The sequence below is a fragment of the Pinus tabuliformis genome, chromosome 3_1, assembly GCF_031772625.1.
Source record: "Pinus tabuliformis cultivar Carrire ecotype Pingquan chromosome 3_1, CPIR1, whole genome shotgun sequence".
Classification (NCBI taxonomy): domain Eukaryota; kingdom Viridiplantae; phylum Streptophyta; class Pinopsida; order Pinales; family Pinaceae; genus Pinus; species Pinus tabuliformis.
In genome coordinates, this window is record NC_142301.1 from 389,493,001 (window position 1) to 389,513,796 (window position 20,796).

The following is a 20,796-nucleotide window of genomic DNA, read 5'->3' on the forward strand; positions in this document are numbered from 1 at the left end:
CATCCTGATCTTCATCCATAGTTGGGAAGAGCACCTCCACCACATCCGATAGGTTCTCCAAACACTGCGGCAACACAAGTTATGTGCCAATTTGGAGAAATGCACTTTTGGCATGACCTAGGTTCAGTATCTGGGATACATTATTGATGAATAGGGGGTGCATGTGGATCCATCCAAGATCCAATTCATTCAAGATTGGCCATCTCCAACCACTCTGACAGAGCTCCGCAGCTTTCTAGGTCATTCCAACTTCTACCGCAGGTTTGTGTTGGGATTCTCTCATATCAGTTGGCCCTTGAGTCAAGTCACCAAGGGAGGAGCGAAAGCAAAATTATCTTGGTCTGAATCTCAACAGAATGCATTCACAGAGTTGAAAGATCACCTCTGCATGGCACCACTGCTCGCATTACCAGACTTGGAACAACCATTTGAGGTCAAGACAGATTCCTCTGACTATGCTATTAGGGCAGTCCTTACTAAACACGGGCATCCAGTAGCATATCATAGTGAGACATTTTCAGACACAGTCTTGAAGTATCCCACTTATGACAAAGATATGTATTCCATTGTGCAGGCCTACCGACAATGGAAGCATTACATTTTGGGGAAGGAAACGGTCATCCACATAGACCACCAACCCCTGTAGTTCATACAAACTCAAGGGAAATTGTAGAATGATCACCATCAGAAGTGGTCCACATACCGACAATAGTTCCATTTGAATATCAAGTATAGGAAGTGGTCCACATACCTGCAGATTGCCTCAGTCGACCACTGATCATGGCATTAATGACTATGCTCAACTCTTGTGGGCACGAGACTTCTGATTCGCCACTTCTCTACAAAAGCGACCCAGAATTTGGCCACACATACCAGACACTCTTGGAGGGTTAGCATGTTCCCTATTTTCACCTCTAGGATGCCCTGTTATGCCACCTGGGTCACCTTTGTGTTCCTTCAAGTGAGCATGCCAAGATGATTTGGGAAGCACACTACAGTCAGGCTACTAGACATTTCGGGGTCGAGAAAATGGTGGCAGTACTGCAGAAGTATTTCTATTATCCGAATCTTAGATAGGATGTCAGGAAGTACATTAGATCATGCACTGCTTGTGCCATTGCCAAACCGAGCATTAAGAAGTGAGGCATCTATACCCCGCTACCTACCCCTAGTCGACCTTGGGAATCCATATCCATGGATTACATGTCAGGACTTCCTTCAACTAAGCGTCGAAACAGCTTTAATTGTGTGGTCGTCGATAGGTTCTCAAAGATGGCCATTATGGTTGCCTGCAAGAAGAATATCACAGCAGAAACCACTGCTAAACTCTTCTTTGAACGAGTGTGGGTACACTTTGGGATCCTATAGTCTATCATCTCAGATCGGGATAGCAGGTTCCTGAGTACATTTTGGTCCAGTCTCTGGTTGACGCTCGACACCAAACTCACTAAGTCCACAACCTTCCATCCTCAAACTGATGGCCAGACAGAGGTTGTCAACAGGATGATCTCACACATTCTGTGCATGTACAACTCAAAGCATCCACACACATGGGACGAGAGCCTCCCCTATGTTCAACACAACTACAACCGGGCTCTCCACAGCTCAACTGGCCACAACACTTTTCAGGTGGGCTTGGGATTCCAGCCACTATGTCCCATTGATGTGGCCATACCATTTGTAGCTACTCATGTAGATTCAACTCATGTCTAGTCCGAAACAGATAAGGCAAACAAATTCATTGAGCACATCCAACATATTTACCAGCAGGTCCATGACATTTTGGACAAATCAAATGCCAACTACAAGCAATGACATGATCAACATCTGGGCCACACAAGTTTTAGGTGAGTGACAAAGCCTAGTTGCATTTGCAAAAGGAACTCCTTACCAGAGCCTATTGGAAACTCAGACCGCTCTGATATGGTCCTTACACCATTACTAAGGCTATGGGAGACAATTCATTTGAGCTCAGCATTCCCCCATTACTTAGCCTACACCTAGTGTTCAATGTGGACCACTTTCAGCCATACTTTCCACCATTACTAGACACATCCGACATTGCATAATAACTCACACCCACAGAGTTAAATCCAAATTGCATGGAACAAGTTGAAACTGATCGGATCATGGACACATAGATCAAGCACACTCGCCAGCAGAATACCCCATTGTATTGAGTTGACAAAGAAGGCCAACTCCTTCACCAGGGCAAGTGGCTCACCAAGGACCAAGTTCAGCAGAAGTTTCCTCATTTCATGGAGGAACTCAATGCAATGGGGACCATTGCTTCCTAAGGGGGGAGGAATGATCCAGGTGGATATTGGTGGCCACCTACCAAGTCCACTTGGACCCCCACCATTGTTTCTTTCAGCTTTTCAGTTTCCTTAATTGTAGCACAGTTTACTACTTTTAGCAGTTTTTTGCGTCCTGAACTTTCAGAGCCGTTTTGAGGCCCTAAATGACGTTTTTTAGGAAAACTAGGAGCAGCATGGGTTCATGGACCAATGTTTCTCTTCTCAAAGTTGTAGCTCTCGGATAGATCTTTCTAACGAGATACTTTGCGCATTAAACAAAGATCATATGCCAAAGTTACGACCCCGAGAAGTTGATGTACCAATTTACCCTAACGGGGCCCATAGTTTGGCGTTTCATCTTCTAGGGTTAGGATTTTGGATGTGTAGGGTTTTCCATTGTTTTTTAAAAAATAAATAGGCCTTCGAGCCTCATTGTGACATAGTTCAGAGGCATGTAGCTGCCACATCTCTTCTCAGAGATAAGCTACCATCGCCCTAGACAGTTTATTTCCATTGCTGTTTGTAAGCATATTTCAGTATTTTACATTAATGAAATGAAGTATTATTTCCGCTGCATCTCTGTGTTTATGGTTATCTCTGTAATTTGTTGCGTTCTTGTTTAAATCCGGATCACCAAAACTGTGAAGGAAGCAGTAGATTCAGAGGATGGAAAACTCTGGAAAGAGTCCATGGTTGATGAAATGGCATCTTTGCACAAAAATGAGGCTTGGGATCTGGTGGAGTTGTAAGCTGGAAGGAAACCCATTGGTAGCAAATGGGTGTTCAAGAAGAAGAGAAATGCAGAAGGAAAGGTGGAGAAATACAAAGCTCAGTTGGTAGCAAAAGGTTATTCCCAGGTGCCAGGAATTAATTTTGGTGATATTTTTTCTCTTGTTGCCAAGGTAGCTTCTATTAGATTACTTTTATTTGTTGCTACTACTTTTGATTTTGAGGTAGAACAGATGGATGTGAAGACAACATTTCTTCATGGGGATCTCGAAGAGGAGATCTACATGAAGCAACCTGGAGGTTTTGTGGTGAAGGGTAAGAAAGAAATGGTATGCAAGTTAAAGAAGTCTATGTATGGGTTAAAATAGTCACCAAGGATGTGGTATCAGAAATTTGATACATTTATACGAGGACTTGGCCTCACCAGAAGCAAAGCAGATCACTGTGTGTATTTTAAATTAATTGGTGATCATGTTATTTATCTGGTCTTGTATGTGGATGATATGTTGCTAGTTGGAAATGACAAAGAAATTATCCAGGATTTGAAGACCCAATTGTCCTCCAAATTCGACATGAAAGATCTTGGTGCTGCAAACCATATTTTGGGCATGGAAATTAAAAGAGACCAGGAAAAGAGGAAGCTCTAGTTAAACCAGAGGATGTATGTTGAGACAATACTGTAGAGGTTTAATATGCAGGATAGTAAACTGGTGAAGGTTCCTATTCTTGTAGGTGTGATGTTATCTGATGAACAGTGTCCCAAGACACAAGAAGAGGAAAAGGACATGTCCCGTTTTCCATATGCAAGTGCAATCGGTAGCCTGATGTATGCAATGGTCTGTACTAGACCAGACATTGCACATGCAGTGGGAGTATTGAGCAGGTTTAAGTCAAAACCAGGGAAGGAGCACTGGACATCAGTGAAGCATGTTTTCAGGTATTTGCGTGGCACTAGTGATTATGGTTTGTGCTACCGAGGAAGACCAGGATTCGACAGAGTGTTGTATATTCATGGCTTTGTTGAAATCCCTAAGAGAAAAAATTCTCTGACATGGTCCTCAACCGACAACTAACAACCCCTTGTAGCCAACATCTAGTTCGTTGTGTCATTTCTCTACCACCTGAGCCAACCATGTGGTCCCTAACCCATCTTGCATGATTGTATGTTCAAAGATGGGCCTCACAACCTAAAGGTATGCCTTGTCATTTGGTAATTTAGTATTGTAGTTTGATTATCATCGATACTTCTGGGCATGGATTAATAGAAGGATTCAGAGGAAACATTGGGCTAGGCCTATGTTCTTAGCCCCTAGACCAATTTTGGATGCTATCCTTGGACCTCAGTCCCATGAGATCTCTTTTACTGACATTTGGGCTCTAGGGATGGTACTAGATGGGAAACCCTCATCCACACATATCACTCCCCTTCCACTCATTATAACCCAATTCATCGTTTATCCCACCTGGGTCCACATAGGGTTAGCATTCTCCCTCCCCTTTCCCACACCTTGGGTAAGGCTTGGAATGATGCCCCAATGGTTGATGCAGCTAAAAAAAAAGGTAAAATCATAATTGGCCACATTCAATAGGAAAATGTACCACAAAATGAAAAATATGGTCGGGACAAACACATTTAGTACATTGGAAAAAGCCAATACATGAGCTCTACCCCATTATCATGGCCATCACCCTGGTTCCTAGGCCCTAGATGAGGCTCCTTTATCATTCAAGAACCCATGATTATCCGAACCCCTGGTGGGTAATGAACAACCTTAACTTAAAGGAGATATCCGTTGTTATACCTTACACATCATGCTCTTATCCCTTGAGCCCCAAGTAGTTAATGAAAGAAAAATCATAAAAGTCAAAAGGCATATAAAGAGGGTGGCAAATCAAGGTCGAGGAACCTCATGCACCACGATTTCTCTCTCCTATACATTATATACCCAATTGTGGGATTCCCTTTTATTAGATACCCTTGTACCCGATCATGTGGAAACCCTTATTCCCTTTAAAGGTAGAAACCATGTAATAGGATACTTGGTGAATCCCATTTGGAGGTTGGAGACATTAGCACATGCCAAAACCCATTGTGGAAGGGCATGCCATTATGATGTGACCACCTATTGTCCATGGTTTTGTAAGCTCTTTAACTCAATTTCATTTGATGACTTGTTTTACTGGAAGGCTAGAGGATGCATTCAATCTTATGCAGAATTGTAGATGGTCTCCATTTTGGGTTTGGTCTCCCTATACGAGGTCCTAACCTTCCATAGGGCTACATTGGAACATGTAGGGTGTGTGTTAAGAGACACGGGTCTTCATAGTAGCAGACAACACTCAATGAACCACCAAAGATGTTCAAATATGTTTCTAGATTCACCTATTGGACGAGGAAGATGCGCCTGGTTCACCATGATGACTCCACCCCACAGTTGTACCATGCACTTGGCAGATCACCCACGACTTGTATCCTGATTGGAAAACACTTACACCATCATTTGTCACCTTACAGATGGTCTACAGGCATCCTCGATATACATGGAGACCCATGAGGTTACTTGTGTGCCCTCACACCCATTGGGAACACCACAAGTTTATTATTTAGAGAACAAGGGGCCAACCCCTTGTCCACTACTTCTGGGAGTCTTGTTCATCATTGTGGTGCTTTTAGACTTTATTAGGCTTCTTAAAAGGCCAAACAACATGTATTATTGATTAGTCGACCTCTTGAGAGGCTTATTCTTTTGTTTATGTGCTAGTTTGGTGGGCTTGTCACCAAAAGTTAGTTGTTTTGCACATTATTTTATCTTAGGGGCTAATGTAGTCCCAAGTAGCTAAATCAAACTCATTATAAGTGTATAAATAGAAGTTACGAGGATTCATTTTAGCGTCATCACTTGGATTTGGAACTTGTATCTCTTTATAGATTTTTGCTCTCTTTCTTGGAGGAATAATTTTTGGAACATGGTATGAATTTTAATGTTTGGATAATTTTTATATGTCTTGGAGCTTCTTGATGGAAATTTTTTAGATGGTTGGATATATTCTTATACATGTACGTACATTTTAATGCTATTCCTTCTTTCTAATTTTGTTACATACATTGTTGTTGGGATTTCACTATACTAGGGCTTATTTGTTGCATCTCTTAGGCGAAGTTGTGGAGATTTTGTTTCTGGATAGTGAATGCTTCATGTATGGGCCATATATAATGAATGCATGTTCCTATGGATGTTTCATTACTGAAATTCATCTTCATAAGCCATTTATATTGCAAAAGGAAGTATAAAGTCTTTGAAGCTACTTTTGTTGTTGCCCTAGTTCCAAGCAATGTTGTCCTTGAGGCCTCCTTGACCTAGAAAATTAGAAGGTAAATAGTCATAGTTCTAGCTAACCCCATTTCTCCCCAAGTATTGGGAACTAATCCACCCAAAGGTGATCACCTTAAACCATTTTCATCCTACTCCCTCTCCTTTTCTAGGCCTAGCCCCATTAGGTCTCTTAGGGCATCATTTATCTTACAAACCACCCATCAAAAAATTTCAATCTCTTGGCCCCTACTAGGCTACTGTGTCTCATAGGTAGCCTCCAATTTTGAAGTAATTCCAACATTTGGATCTCGAGATATCTCAAGCCTTAGCCTCAAAATTGAATCTTGCCCTTGGTTTCCTTAGGCTAGAAGCCTCATTGGGACCCTCACATTGTCTTTCAATAAAAAATATTTCTTTGGTCGCTTTTCCCCTCTAGAATAGGTCCACCATATCATTGGTTGATAAACCCTACCCCTTTGGCCTACCCCGCAGGTCCACTTGGCCCTTTGTGGTCTCCTACACTATTAAAGGTAATTCTTTAAAGTTCACTCGGAATCCAAGCTTTCACAAGAATTTCAAGGCCTAGGAACCTCCATTATAATATACCTACCCTAAACCTAAAACCTTTAGTTTCCCCTTAAGCCCTTCCTAGATAGCATTAAACCTTGCCTCCAAAGCAAGTAAGCCACTTATTTGAGCATCTCTACTGAATCGGCTTCTAGGATCAACCCGCACCCTATCACTCATCTATCCATTTAGTGATCCTCATCATAACAGAGCTCCTCACATTGGTGAATGTCCGTAAAGAACAGAGAACGTTAGCTGAGGTGACAATGGGCTATTGCTCCATTGTTTCCCTTAGTGTAGAAAAATGTAGATAGTGTGTTATTTTTATTAGAAATTTGTATTAGCAAAGTGGTTCAATAAAGATATTTTTTTGAAGGTTTTAACAATATCTACTGAAATAAAAGGTGTTCTTTACTATGCCACAAACACGTGTTATGGCATGGATTGACTAATGAAAACGAGTAGTAAAATTACAAAAATATATACCTAATTCTCTTCATAGACATGTAATTTTAAAGAATAATCATAATATATACTTAACCAAGAAAATATTTGACAATTAAATGAGAGATGTAAAGACTTAACAAGTGTAAATAAACAATGTATTAGAGATATTTAGTTATATATATATATATATAATTTCAATTACTTATATATCTAATTAATAGATTAAAATATTCATAGCAACATAAACAACACATGTTAACACAGTTAACTTATTTATATTTGGTTTTACAAATAAACATAATATTTTAACATATTTCATATTTAACCTAAAATAAAATACAACTTAATAATTTCATATTTTTAGCCTACACTTTCCTCCCTTACTTTACGCATGATATATAATAAATAACACTTTCCTCTCTTACTTTACGCATGATATAGAGTAAATAACACTTTCCTCCCTTACTATATGCATGATATAGAGTAAATAACATTTTAGAAATTGTCCCCGGATGCGGGTGTCAACATGCCAGGCAGTGAGGAGCCACATGCCCAACATGTGCCACCTCGTGATCGTCAGGGGAGTTTAATGCCCCTCGCCGCCATGGAGTTAAGACGGGAGGCGCAGAGCAGGAACATTAATGAAGAAGCAGGGTACGATGACGAGCTTGCAGAGAGCAATCAAGGCGGGCAAAATTCGAGGGAATGTTTATTGTTTTAAGAAGGAAGGAATGTTGCGATTTTGGGCTCAGAGTGCAGAGCAAGCAGCTCAGATCTCTGAGGGAAATTGTCTCTTTCAAGCTTCTTTTCCTGCTGAGAGCGACTGCATACAAACTGAAGAAGGAAACTTCGTGCTTGTTTATCCGGGGTTCTGCTGTCACTGTAAGGCTGAGCTCTGTTACGGAACAGTGGGGGGACGAAATTCAGGTGGGGGGCGAATCAATCCCGACAAGGCCTCAAGCTTTGCGTGGCTTCCAGTCGTTAGCGTCTCTGCAACCATGGCTCCTCCCCGGGAAAGGATGCCATGTAGAAGAGGTTCTGGGCGAGGGGGTTCTTCACGTCACCCGGTGGCGGATACCCATCATCACTGTTGTTGCTGCTACTGCCATAGAAGGGCGGGAGCCACCCCCATATCTGCCAGTCAATTCATGGAGGCTGGCAGTTCCAATGAAGGAACACCCCTGCTTCCAGCGTTTGGCTCAGCCATATTTACCCTTGGCAGTTCATGGGACAATCCCGGAATTAACGCACACATATCAGTTCTCTTCACAAAGGTCCCTCAGGAGGATGCCGAAGGAGCGCCACCGGACATTGCAGAGGATCATCCAGAGGGCATGGGGAGAAAAGCCGGGATGTGCAGACGGCAATTGCAGTGGATAATCCAGAGAAGGAACCTAAGCAGACCCCCAGCCAACCTCAAGAGCGGGAGACGCCAGCCTCCACGTAGGACCCCATGGCAATGTGGGAAGGCTACCCAGAGGGCCACGGATGGTGCAGAATTATTGAGGAAGAGCCAGAGGAATAGTCTCCAGCAACCCACTCTGGCATACATTTTTCTCTCTCAGGTCTGGTATAGGTTCTTAGTCTCTGTTGGGGCCTGGATTCGGCTACATATCTATGTTTGTGTCTCTTTAGTTCTGGTTTATATGCACGTTTACTATAGTCTGGGCAGCTGGCCTTGCAAGGTCTGTAATAAGTCTTTTTGTTTGATGCCCCTGCGCGGGCTGTTTTGGTATGCTTCGAAAACAACACTGTGTTATGTCATATGGGAAGCGCTGCCCCTGCGAGGGAGAATTCTGAGTCATGAAAAGCAACCCAAAGTGCCACAGTTGGCCCTGGGTAGCCTGTCTTTTTGATTGTAATATTTGCATGTACATAATATAATAGAATAGATAGCTTTACCGAGAAAAAAAAAACATTTTAGAAATTATAAATTACGCTAATTACACATGAAAATGCTTCATACATTAAAAAATTCTCTTTCATATTTAGTTTAAAAATAAGGTATTTCAAAAATTACTTTTAAAAATAATGGAAAAATATAATATAATATAATATGTTTTTATTATTTTTCGTCATAAATATAAGTTTTATATATAATAAAATAAAATAATATAATATTTTCTCATTATTTTCTCACGTGCATCACAAATGCATATTAGCCTAGATATATTTTAATTCGGGATTTACCAAGAACTTAGAGGGATCAAATTTCTTTTCACTTTAAAAAATGTTTGCATCTCAAGAAATTTGATCCTTTTAGATCTCGATCCTTCTAGGGTCTAGGTTGGTTTAATTATCCCTTTAAATAAGATATATTCCACATGAATACCATGGCACAACACCATAAGTTCACAATACCATGGAAATCTTTATTTTATTTTTATTCGATTATTTTCATTTTAAATTATTTTATTTTATTTTGACTTAGCTAAAATGTTTACATTACATTACATTAATCTTTTTAGAGTTTTGATCCCCTTGAGTGCTCAATAGATTCAGAGTTAAAATTGATTTAGGTTGGTTTAATTTTCCCTTTAAAACACTATATTCCACATGAATACCACGGATCAATACTATAGGTTCTCAATCCCATGGGTTGTTTTTGTTTTATTATTATTGTATTTTTATTTTTATTTTTTTGGGTCGCTCTGTAGTATAGAAGAGATATTGGGATGCCCTGTTATATTATGTAAACATTTTGATTGAGTAAAATAAAATAAAAATTTAAATTTAGATTTAAAAATAAAATAAAATTGATTGTAAAATAGTCTAGACGTTTTGACAACCTATGGTTTTGTCCAATATATATATATATATATATATATATATATATATATATATATATGGATCTAGATGTATTTATTTTATTTTGACCAAATTAAAATGTTTATATATATAGATATATATTTTCCCATTATATGTGGGAAAACCCATCATAACTAAGTGACGAAACGAGTAGTGATGAGGACAACTATCTCTAGTTGTGATCCGCGAATGCAGGCTAACTCATCACCATTATTCAAGAAAAACCATAGTGTGGTGGTGATCCATAAAGAGGAAGGGTTTCACTAGTCCCAGCTGTCTTTTGTTCTTGGGTCATTAACCTATTTCCTTAAGTCCAAAAGGGGACAGGGTTTCACTAGTGCCGGATGTCTCTTGGGCTTGGGCAGTTAGTGGTGATCCATAAAGAGGAAGGGTTTCACTAGTCCCAGATGTCTTTTGGTCTTGGGTCATTAACCTATTTCCTTAAGTCCAAAAGGGGACAGGGTTTCACTAGTGCCAGATGTCTCTTGGGCTTGGGCAGTTAACCTATTTCCTTAGGTCCTAGAAAGACGAGCTCTTAACCAAAGAGAAGCAACTTTAAAACAGAATCCAAACCTATTAAAATGTTTATTTTTGTGTAATTTAAATTTAACCAAATACATTACATTGCCCTATAGCATCTATGGACGCAATAATTTCGACCCATCAAACTAACTAGTGAGGCTAACCCTACCAATAGGGTAAGGTCATAATATAAAAAGCTCTTAAATGTTTGATATGAAAACATGAGACGCGCTTCAAAATCTTAGCTGTGTACTTAGAAACTGTACTAAGGTGAGACAGTTACTTGTTGCGAGCGAGCCATGGCGGATGAGCAGATATGAAAGAAGACAAGGTACTGCAAAATGCAAGATGAGATGTCATCGCTGCAAGCAGACACAGCTGCCCATGAGGAAATAGAAGACGAGATATCTTCGCTGCAAGCAGACACAGCTGCCCATAAACTCCTTCCACCACCTGAGGGGACCATGGCATCTCCAGAAAAGCATTTTGAAGATGAAGTTGAAGAGGAAGAGGAAGAGCGCATGCCATCTACTCCCATTCATTACTTCCAGAGGCTACGCATGAGAGAAATGTTTGAGACAGGTAATACCCGGGAGCGCCCAAATATTTTTTGGAATTAATACGCATGATAGTTATCCTGTCTTCATCAAGGGTCGCGACCAGGGATGGAATTTGACGGGCATTTTGCCCGTCATAAGACCTTTTGAACGTATTTGATGGTTGGAAAATTTTGAAGACCATTTCTTAAGACGTGTTTGGAACCATTCAAAAACGTATTTTTGACGGTTAATATTTTTCTGAAAACGTGATTAATACCCATTCAAGAAAGCAGAAGCGAAAGTATGTCAGGAGCTTGTTCTCCTCGATATGGCCACTTGTCCGGCCTCCAGCAAGCCATCCTGTCTCTAGGAACGTTGGTATGTTTTTGTCATATTACTGTTGTAAGTGATAATTTTACATCCATCCCATGCTTCAAATTAAGTTCACAACAATGTAATTTTGAAATCCTGGGAAACGCATCCAGGAAAACCTAAAGTAAATCCGGCCTTGCTTTTATTTTTTATTCTGCACATTATTTTGTTAGCCAAATCCCTGAACGGACTTTTGGTGGATGTTTGGTTGCAGATTCTCTGCCATTTTTTAGGGTGTAAACTCAGAGTTGAACCAAATAAATGATTTGCTGCCGTCGGTTAATTTAGTGGATCACTTGCACATTTAAAGGGATTATATTGGTTTGTTTTGTGGAGACAGCCAGAAGTAACCACCCTCTGGATTCATTTTCAACTTTATGGGAAGTGAATTCCAAGAGGCAATGCACTACCAACGATAGTACAAGTGACGGGTTTGAAGAAATCTTTCCTCTGCTGTAATGAATCGGGGCTTACTAGTAATCATACTGATCCTAATATATTTAAATATACTTCTCTAAATTAAATAATTAATAAAAAACATACAACAATGAATTGGGATATTTTTTTAATATTATATTTGAGTATGACTTTTTCATTTAATAAATTTGTTTTGATGTAAATACTATTTTTTTTGTTAGAGTGTATATTTTAAGACAATGAGGATTTCCTTATTTTCTTAAATATTTGTGAGCAAACTGCTCTCCAATATGGTAGAGATGTTGTAATCTCTTTTATAACATTTGACTTGGTCAAAATAAAATTAGAAAAATAAATAAATAAAATTAAAAATCAAAAATCAAAGTTAATAATTATAATTAATAATTGAACCAACTTAGATCCATCTTAAATGTGTATCTACCAAGTGGCGAGAAAGATCAAATCTTAAAAATCCCTTACTAAATATTTGAAAGGAAGATCATTTAATTATAAAAACAATAATTACTTATTATTTGGATATATTTATTTTAATCGCAAACCTATTAAACATAGATAAGAATTAAACATATAAAGAATCCAAAGCATAAACATGTTTAAGAAAAAACAAAATTGAACTCCAACATGATATATTTTTATGGAGTATAATTAAGGTCAAAGTATTGCATTTGTATGTCAAATTAATCTTAAAAGAATAAAGTTCTATAATATTGAAGGCCCCACTACACTACATATTGGAGAATGAGATGTTTATTACATTTTTTGTCTATTTGCATTTCATATACCTAGGTTTCCCACATCTTAACAACATTTTTAAAAAAGCAGTAAAAGATGTGACACATTTCGATTGGAGCATTTTTCTACTATGGCGTAGCATCTTTCCCTTTATGTTTCTCAAGATGCATTTAAATATGAGGAAAGTCTTTTGCACATATATCCAATTTCCATCTATATTTGGATTTAATGAATAACTTCCATGCATCTTGACTCATTTATTTGCTTACATTATCATTGGAGCAATGAAATTTGGAAACTTGTATGTTGTGACATCACTTTGAAACAACTAATAATTTGTTGTAAAATAAATTTCTCTTGTTAGATGGATATGAAAACTGGATGTTGGTGCTATGTTCTTGTCCCCTTTTAGGGTGTCATATACTTATGTTTTGTATCAAATCTTATATTAGATAATGTAAAAAATTATCTCCTAATTTGCATGAAACTTAGTCTTATTGGGAATTGAAACTTTCTGGTGATATAATATAAATTGTTGCTTTTAAATGACACTTGAAATATATGCAATAGATAACCATCAAGTACTCTACCTAGGATTGATTATATACTTTCAATAAGAAAAATAAACATGTTTCAAATGTTCAATATTTTTTTGTTGAAATCTCCACAATTGTAGTTGTCAAAGTATTATAATTTAAATATATTTAATTTTTCGTTGATATGTCTACAAGTTATATTAAAGGGTATAGTCTCTAAATAATACACCAAGGTGAAAATTATTTTGAATTTTCAAATAAGTTATTTTGTCTAAAAAATAAACGAACTAGTTAATTAGAGTGAGTTCTTTATGATTTTATTTAATGTTACTTTAATACACAATGGTTTTTGTTTATATATGTTGATTTTACTACAATTTGATGATAAATAGAAGGAAGGATTTGATGAGAGCATGTTTTTATCACATTTAATATTATAAGTGTTTGTTCTCTAAAAATGTAATAGTGGAGGAAATCATAACTTAATCCTATAACATGATGTTAAGAGATCTACATTGCCCATTTATTATAGTTTTTGTCTTTTAATTTTTAAAAGGTTCAAATACTATACATTAATTGTTGTTAACATTATTGTATATCTCATTATCCAAAACAATGCTAAATAATAACATAAACCATATTAATTAATTTACTTTTGAGTTATTGATAACATTCAATAGTTTTATTATGTTGGTCATCTTATATGTCCTATAAGATATCCTTAATCATATCTCATATATACAAATAATATGGCATGTCTGGGGCAAGGAAAATTGATTTCAAGTTCCAAAGACTTTATTGTGAAGGTTCCATGCAATTTCAAACCAAGATTTGAGATTTAATAAATCATTTGTGTGTTATGGCCATTTTGTTTTTTCCTTATGATAAATATGTGAAAATTTAACATAATTATGTTATTGAAAAGTAATTTTATAATCAAACATTTATTGGTGAAGGGTTAATTTATTGTAAGAACATTATTCTTGAAGGGCAAAATTTTAAACATAACGTTTCTTGACTGGGAGCATAAAAACTCAAAACGTCAAAAAAATATTATATGATGGGTAAAGAGACATCCAAATTCCAACCCTGCTCGCGACATCATATTCGTTATGTTTAACGATTTCTATCTTATACCATTCTATTAGGATGAGAAATTGTCGCGCCTTAGAAATAGGGAGGGGTTCCTGATTGATTTTAGAATGGCAATTCTGTTTGCTTGTTATAATAGCAACAACAATTCATTGATAACTGTTGTGATGGACACGGAGGGTCAGAGAATGATTGTAAGCCTGAACATTGAATTGATAAAAGCAGGGGTAACTACCCACAGAAGAAATATTTGTCCAAGAGACGCCGGCGGAATTGTTCTTTGGGATTTTGATATTCGAAATAGCAGGGGCATGATTTACAATAAGAATGAGAATGCGTTCAAATTTTTTGAATTAAAAAATTATGCCCAACTATTTACAATACGCCCTAACCATGAGAACTTTGGTTTAAGTGTAGATTTTGGAAGTCCAGGAAATATGGACTTAAGTGTAGTAATGGAAGATAAGAGCTTGAGCTTAGCAGGGGAAGAAGTTTTTCTGAGAATTTATGCGAAACACCGTGGACAAATACGCAAGCTAATTTCCTTACCTGTTTCTCCACAGCATGAGATTCAGTACTTGGTACTGTGCGGCAGTGATAGAATTGTTATGCAACAATTGAAATTGCGTATGCAGATCCTGGATATATCTGGCGAAAAGTCCAAAATAATAAAAGCAACTGATATGGAGATGTTATGTCGCCCTTATTATTTGTACAGGAGAAATTTGTTCATTTGTGTGACCCAAATGGGAGGCACGAGAAGCCTGAATGTCTTTAATTTAGAAGGTGAGATTGTGGTCACATTTCAAGACCACCCAATGTATCAGCTGGACTTTCAGATCGGTTCGTACATTACAGCTGCACAAGATATTCTGATATCTATTTGCCCTGACCCAGAGCCAGAAAATAGTTTGATAGTATCAGATTTATGGAGCATCAATATTAGTAACATTTTAACAGGAAACTTCATCGCCAAGATTACAGCGGGTGATGGTGATGATAATATAAGAAGGATTGCACTGAGCGATTTGGATCCCAGAGCATTTACATATGATGAAACAACTCATCAAATTTTCGTGGGAGATACTGGCGGCCATATGGGTTAGTAGTCCTCGGAGCTGGTATTATGGCGGCCATAATACCAGCTCCGAGGACGAGGACGAAGACGACGACGAAGAGAGCTTCGACGAGGACGAAGACGACGACGAAGAGGACGACCAAGAGGCGTGAGAAAGTAGAGGTTTCAATTCATTTTTTGTTTTGTAACTGCTGACCAAGAGATTCGCTCCTCCCTGGGATGGATCCATCCTGTGAGCCTGGCGTTTCTGATGTTCCTGTTCCTTTGATTTTGATTACAGTTATTCAATTTATAGTCAAGTTGATTTTGATTACAGTTATTCAATTTATAGTCAAGTTTGTTTTAGTTCTGAGATGAATAGATAATAATATTCTGGAAATGCTAGAATAAATAACTATTCTGGAAATGCTAGAATGAAGTGATTTTTTAATAACTTTGATGAATGAGGTACTCAAATATTTACGGGATATTTTGCATTTACTTATTCATAGCTTTCACATGGAGAGAGAAATATGGTCATTGTTAATTCTCCAATTCATATTCCACGGAAAGTGTTAAATGGTCACTTTTGACCACCCTCACATAAGAAACTTATTTTTCTTCGTTAGTTAGATATGCTCCAATTTTAGAGGGGTATATTTAGCTATTATTTTGTGTTTTTGTGTTAAATATTTAAATTTAGTGCTTATATAATTTTTTTCCAAGATGCTAAGTAAGGAGTGAAATTTTTAAATGCTTAAGATACATAAATCTATTATACATGCTATAGTTGGTCTCAATTTAATTTTTACTCCAAAAATGTTGAATCATCTCCATGGCTCTATGGTTGACATCATCATCTTGAAATTTTATTTTGGTTGTACACTTTTCTTAAGAGCCTCATTTGAGACCTCAAAATTCCTCTAATGAGACCCCTCCGATGTAGAATGCACATTAGTTTTGGCTGGAAATCTCCTTCGAGTTCCACTTATAGCACAAACCAATAAATAACTAATAATAAAATAATGTATTTTTGTTTAAGAAATTTATATTATTTCATATTAAAATATTAATTTATTCAAATTAATATTGTTATTTTGGAGCCTTAGCAAAAAAAACTTTTCGAGATCTGTTTTTAAAGCACTTTGCTATTAAAATTCATATTATTTAGTTTTTGAATTATTGTATAAATATTAAATTTGATAAATTAGTTTAAATTTATTTTAATTTAGGATTTATTAATGAGATTATCTTCTTTTATTTCAAAAGAAGTTTGCCAACTTAATTTCTCTTGGCCTTCATAAATCCAAAATTACCATGAATTTAAGTTAATATTTTAACTTGTTAATGTGATAAATTTGTTGTGTTATATTTAATGACCGTTTAAATAAGTGAATTTCCACAATTTAAATTGTCACCTTATAAATATTAATATTATTGAATTCATTTTGTAGTTTTATTCTTGATTTTATATAGTTTAAATAGATTAATATTGATTATGAAGTAATGTTTTAATAACTTTGAGGAATAAGGTACTCAAATATTTACTAGATACTATACATTTACTTATTCATAGCTTTCACATGGAGAGAGAAAGATGGTCATTGTTAATTCTCTAGCTCATATTTAATGGTAAATTTCTTAATCCATTGATTCGAGGGGAAAGTGTTATAATGGTCACCTTTGACCACCCTCACATAAGAACTTATTTTTTCATTGTTAGTTAGATATGATCCAATTTTACAGGGGTATATCTAGCTATTCTTTTATGTTTTTTGTATTAAAATTAAAAATTACTGCCTCTATAATTTTTTCCCAAGAGGCCAAGTAAGGAGAAAAATTTCTAAATGCTTAAGATACATAAAGCTATTATACATGCTATAATTGGTCTTAATTTAATATTTTTACTTTTTTACTCCAAAAATGGTGAATCATACCCATGCTTGACATCATCATCTTGAATCCTATTAGTTCTTATAAATTTTATTTTGGTTGTACATTTTTCTTAGGAGCCTCATTTCAGACCTCAAAATTCCTCTAATGAGACTCCTCCTATGTAGAATGCACATTAGTTTTGGCTAGAAATCTCCTTCGAGCTCCACCTGTAGCACAGACCAATCAATCACATGATTAGGTTTTGGTACATATCTTTCAAGTAAAGAATTATGGAAAAAATGATGAGCTCTATTTGAAGGAGGTAAAGCCACCCTATACGCCACTGGTCCAATCCTCTAAAGGATTTCAAATGGCCCAAAATACCGTGGTGCCAACTTGGAACATGTCACAATACTTTTATTTCAAAAGAAAAGAAGTTTGCCATTCAAGAGACTCAATTTCTCTTGGCCTTCATAAATCCAAAATTACCATGAATTTAAGTTAATATTTTATCTTGTTAATGTGATAAATTTGTTGTGTTATATTTAATGACTATTTAAATACATGAATTTCCACAATTTAAATTGTCACCTTATAAATATCAATATTATTGAATTCATTTTCTAGTTTTATTTTTCATAATTCATTTTCTAGTTTTATTTTTGATTTTATATAGTTTGAATAGATTAATATTGATTATAAAGTGATGTTTTAATAACTTTGAGGAATAAGGTACTCAAATATTTACCAGATACTATACATTTACTTATTCATAGCTTTCACATGGAGAGAGAAAGATGGTCATTGTTAATTCCCCAACCCATATTTAATGGTAAATTCCTTAATCCATTGATTCGAGGGCAAAGTGTTATAATGGTCACCTTTGACCACCCTCACATAATAAACTTATTTTTTCATTGTTAGTTAGATATGCCACAATTTTACAGGGGTATATCTAGCTATTATTTTGTGTTTTTTGTATTAAATATTAAAAATTAGTGCTTATATAATTTTTTCCCAAGATGCTAAGTACGGAAAGAAATTTCTAAATGCTTAAGATACATAAAGCTATTATACATGCTATAATTGGTCTTAATTTAATATTTTTACTCCACCTTCTCTTTGGTGTAACATTTAGCTTTGTCTGGAAGTTATCCCTCCAACCCAATCTGCAAAAGGTCTTGTTGCCCTTGTCTTGTAGTTCTAGACCTCTTCTACAAAACCGTATCTTCTGTCAACTCTGCTAGTGCCAAATCCTCCATAGAATGTAGGACTTGTTCCTCTTCCTGAACTAGCATGGAAGGCTCATAGAGTTTCAAATTCTCTACATTTACAATTGAGTAAATGTGTATATATGGCGGTAAATTGAGTTGACAGGCATTATCACCCACATTTTCCACTATCTGAAAGGGACATACCTTAGAGCCTTGATTTTCTTACCAGGCTGCTACAATATCTCCTTATTTAACTATAGCCAAACTATGTCCCCAACCTTGAATGAATTATCTGTTATGCGCTGATCATACCTGGACTTATACTTCACCTGCGACTTCTGCAGTGTTTCCTGTACCTATAGATGGATCTACCCAATCTTCTCTATACAATTTTCAGCCCTCAAAGCATCTCATGTAAGGTCTTCCTTCACTCCTCCTTGCTGCCCATATGCATTATCCAAAGGTGAAGGTGGAAAATATCCAAAACAAGTTTCAACTGGGGACTTTCCTATAGAAGTGTGGACCGCTCTATTATAAGTATGTTGCATATATACCATATTTTCATCCCAGGCCTTTGGATGCTTCTAGTTGTCACCCCTCAAAAGTTGCACCAATGTCCTATTGACTACTTTTGTCTGCTCATCTGTCTATGGATGGAATGTTGTAGATCTCTTCAACTTCGTGTCCAAATTCTCCAACAATGTAGTCCAAATGCACTGAGAAATCTTGTATCCATGTCTGAAATGATGCTCCTTGGAATCCCAAAATGTACCCATACTTGTCCAAAGAACAAGTTTTATACTTCTTTTTCGTTGATGCTCTTTTTACAGGGCATCAAAACACACATCTTGTTGAACCTATCAACTACCACGAACAAGTAGTCATGTCCCTTCTTGGTACAACAAATCATGTATCCTCTTATGAACCTATCTACCTGCTCTTGCATCTTGGGCCAATACACATACCTCTGCAATTTAGCTATGGTCTTCCCTACGCCAAAGTTCCCTGCAACCTTGGAGGTGTGAGCCTCTCTAATTAGCTGCAAATGCTCATCTTTAGGAACACAGAGCTTATCCAGCCTATAGAGTAACCCATCCTAGAGATGGTAGTCAATGGTTTTGTCGCCATCGTGCACACGAATCTGACTCTGCAACTGCTAATACACCTCCTTGAAGTCCTCATATTTTGAATATGCATGTCTGTATGCATCATGGGTGAATGGCTCCATGTGCATAAGAATCCCCAAAATTGTAATATTTGATGTGGGTGGCCTTGAAAGAATATCAACGAACTTGTTTATGTTTCCATTCTTATACTTGATCACCAAATGAAACTGTTGTAAAAGCCCCATCCGCTTGTAATGCCTGGTCTGTTGTAGCTTATTTTGCGCCTACAACAACTGTAATGGCTGGTGATCCATGTGGATTATTGTCTCCTTTCCCATCAGATAGTGCTTCCACTTCTTCACAGATTTCACCATGGCATAGAGCTCCTTATCATAGGTAGGGTAGTTAAGAACTACCCCATGAAATAATTCATAATGGTAGCGGTCCTGCTACCACTGAAAACAAGGCTATGGATTTCCTCAGGTATTGTGCTACTCCAATGAAATTTTGAACCTTAGTAACATTAGTAGGCACTGACCATTTCATGATAGTCTCCATATTGGAAGGATCTAGCATCAATTCTCCTCCACCAATCACATATCCCAAATACACCAAGGACTGTTGTGCAAACTCACACTTCTTGAGATTTGCTAGCAGCTAGTGCTTCTTCAATGTTTCTAGCACCCACGTCAAATGTGAAATATGCTCCTCCCAAGTAGAACTATATACCAGTATATCATCCAAATAGAAAATAACAAATGAATCTATAAAAGGTTGTAGTACATCGTTCATTAATATCATAAATGTAGCTAGTGCATTACATAGGCCAAATGGCATAACTAACTGCTCATATAAACCTTGCCTGGTTTTGAAGGCGACCTTCCATGTATCTTATTCTTTGACTCGAACGTGGTGGTATCCAGACTTCAAGTCCAACTTGGTGAAATAAATTGCTTGTTGCAACTGATCTAGCAAATCGTCTATCTTGGGAAAGCGATATCTATTCTTAAGCATGATTTTATTCAACGCCCTGTAATCTATACACATCCACCAAGTCCCATCCTTATTTGGCACAATGATGATTGGTGACCCAGATGGTGATGTACTCGGTCGAATGACACCATGTTCCAACAGTTGTTGCAACTTTTTCT

At 36.9% G+C, this 20,796-nt stretch overlaps 1 protein-coding gene across 1 annotated transcript; it reads left to right on the forward strand.

Moving 5' to 3' along the window:
* The first annotated feature begins 14,503 nt into the window (after positions 1-14,503).
* Positions 14,504-15,499, forward strand: LOC149187356 (uncharacterized). Its single transcript, XM_089409642.1, has one exon. The coding sequence runs from the start codon at positions 14,504-14,506 to the stop codon at positions 15,497-15,499; it is 996 nt and encodes a 331-aa protein (XP_089265768.1).
* The last annotated feature ends 5,297 nt before the right edge of the window (positions 15,500-20,796 follow it).

Excerpts from the sequence above, each read along its gene's own strand:
- LOC149187356 (XM_089409642.1), top strand. The coding sequence starts at position 14,504 with ATGGCAATTCTGTTTGCTTGTTATAATAGCAACAACAATTCATTGATA.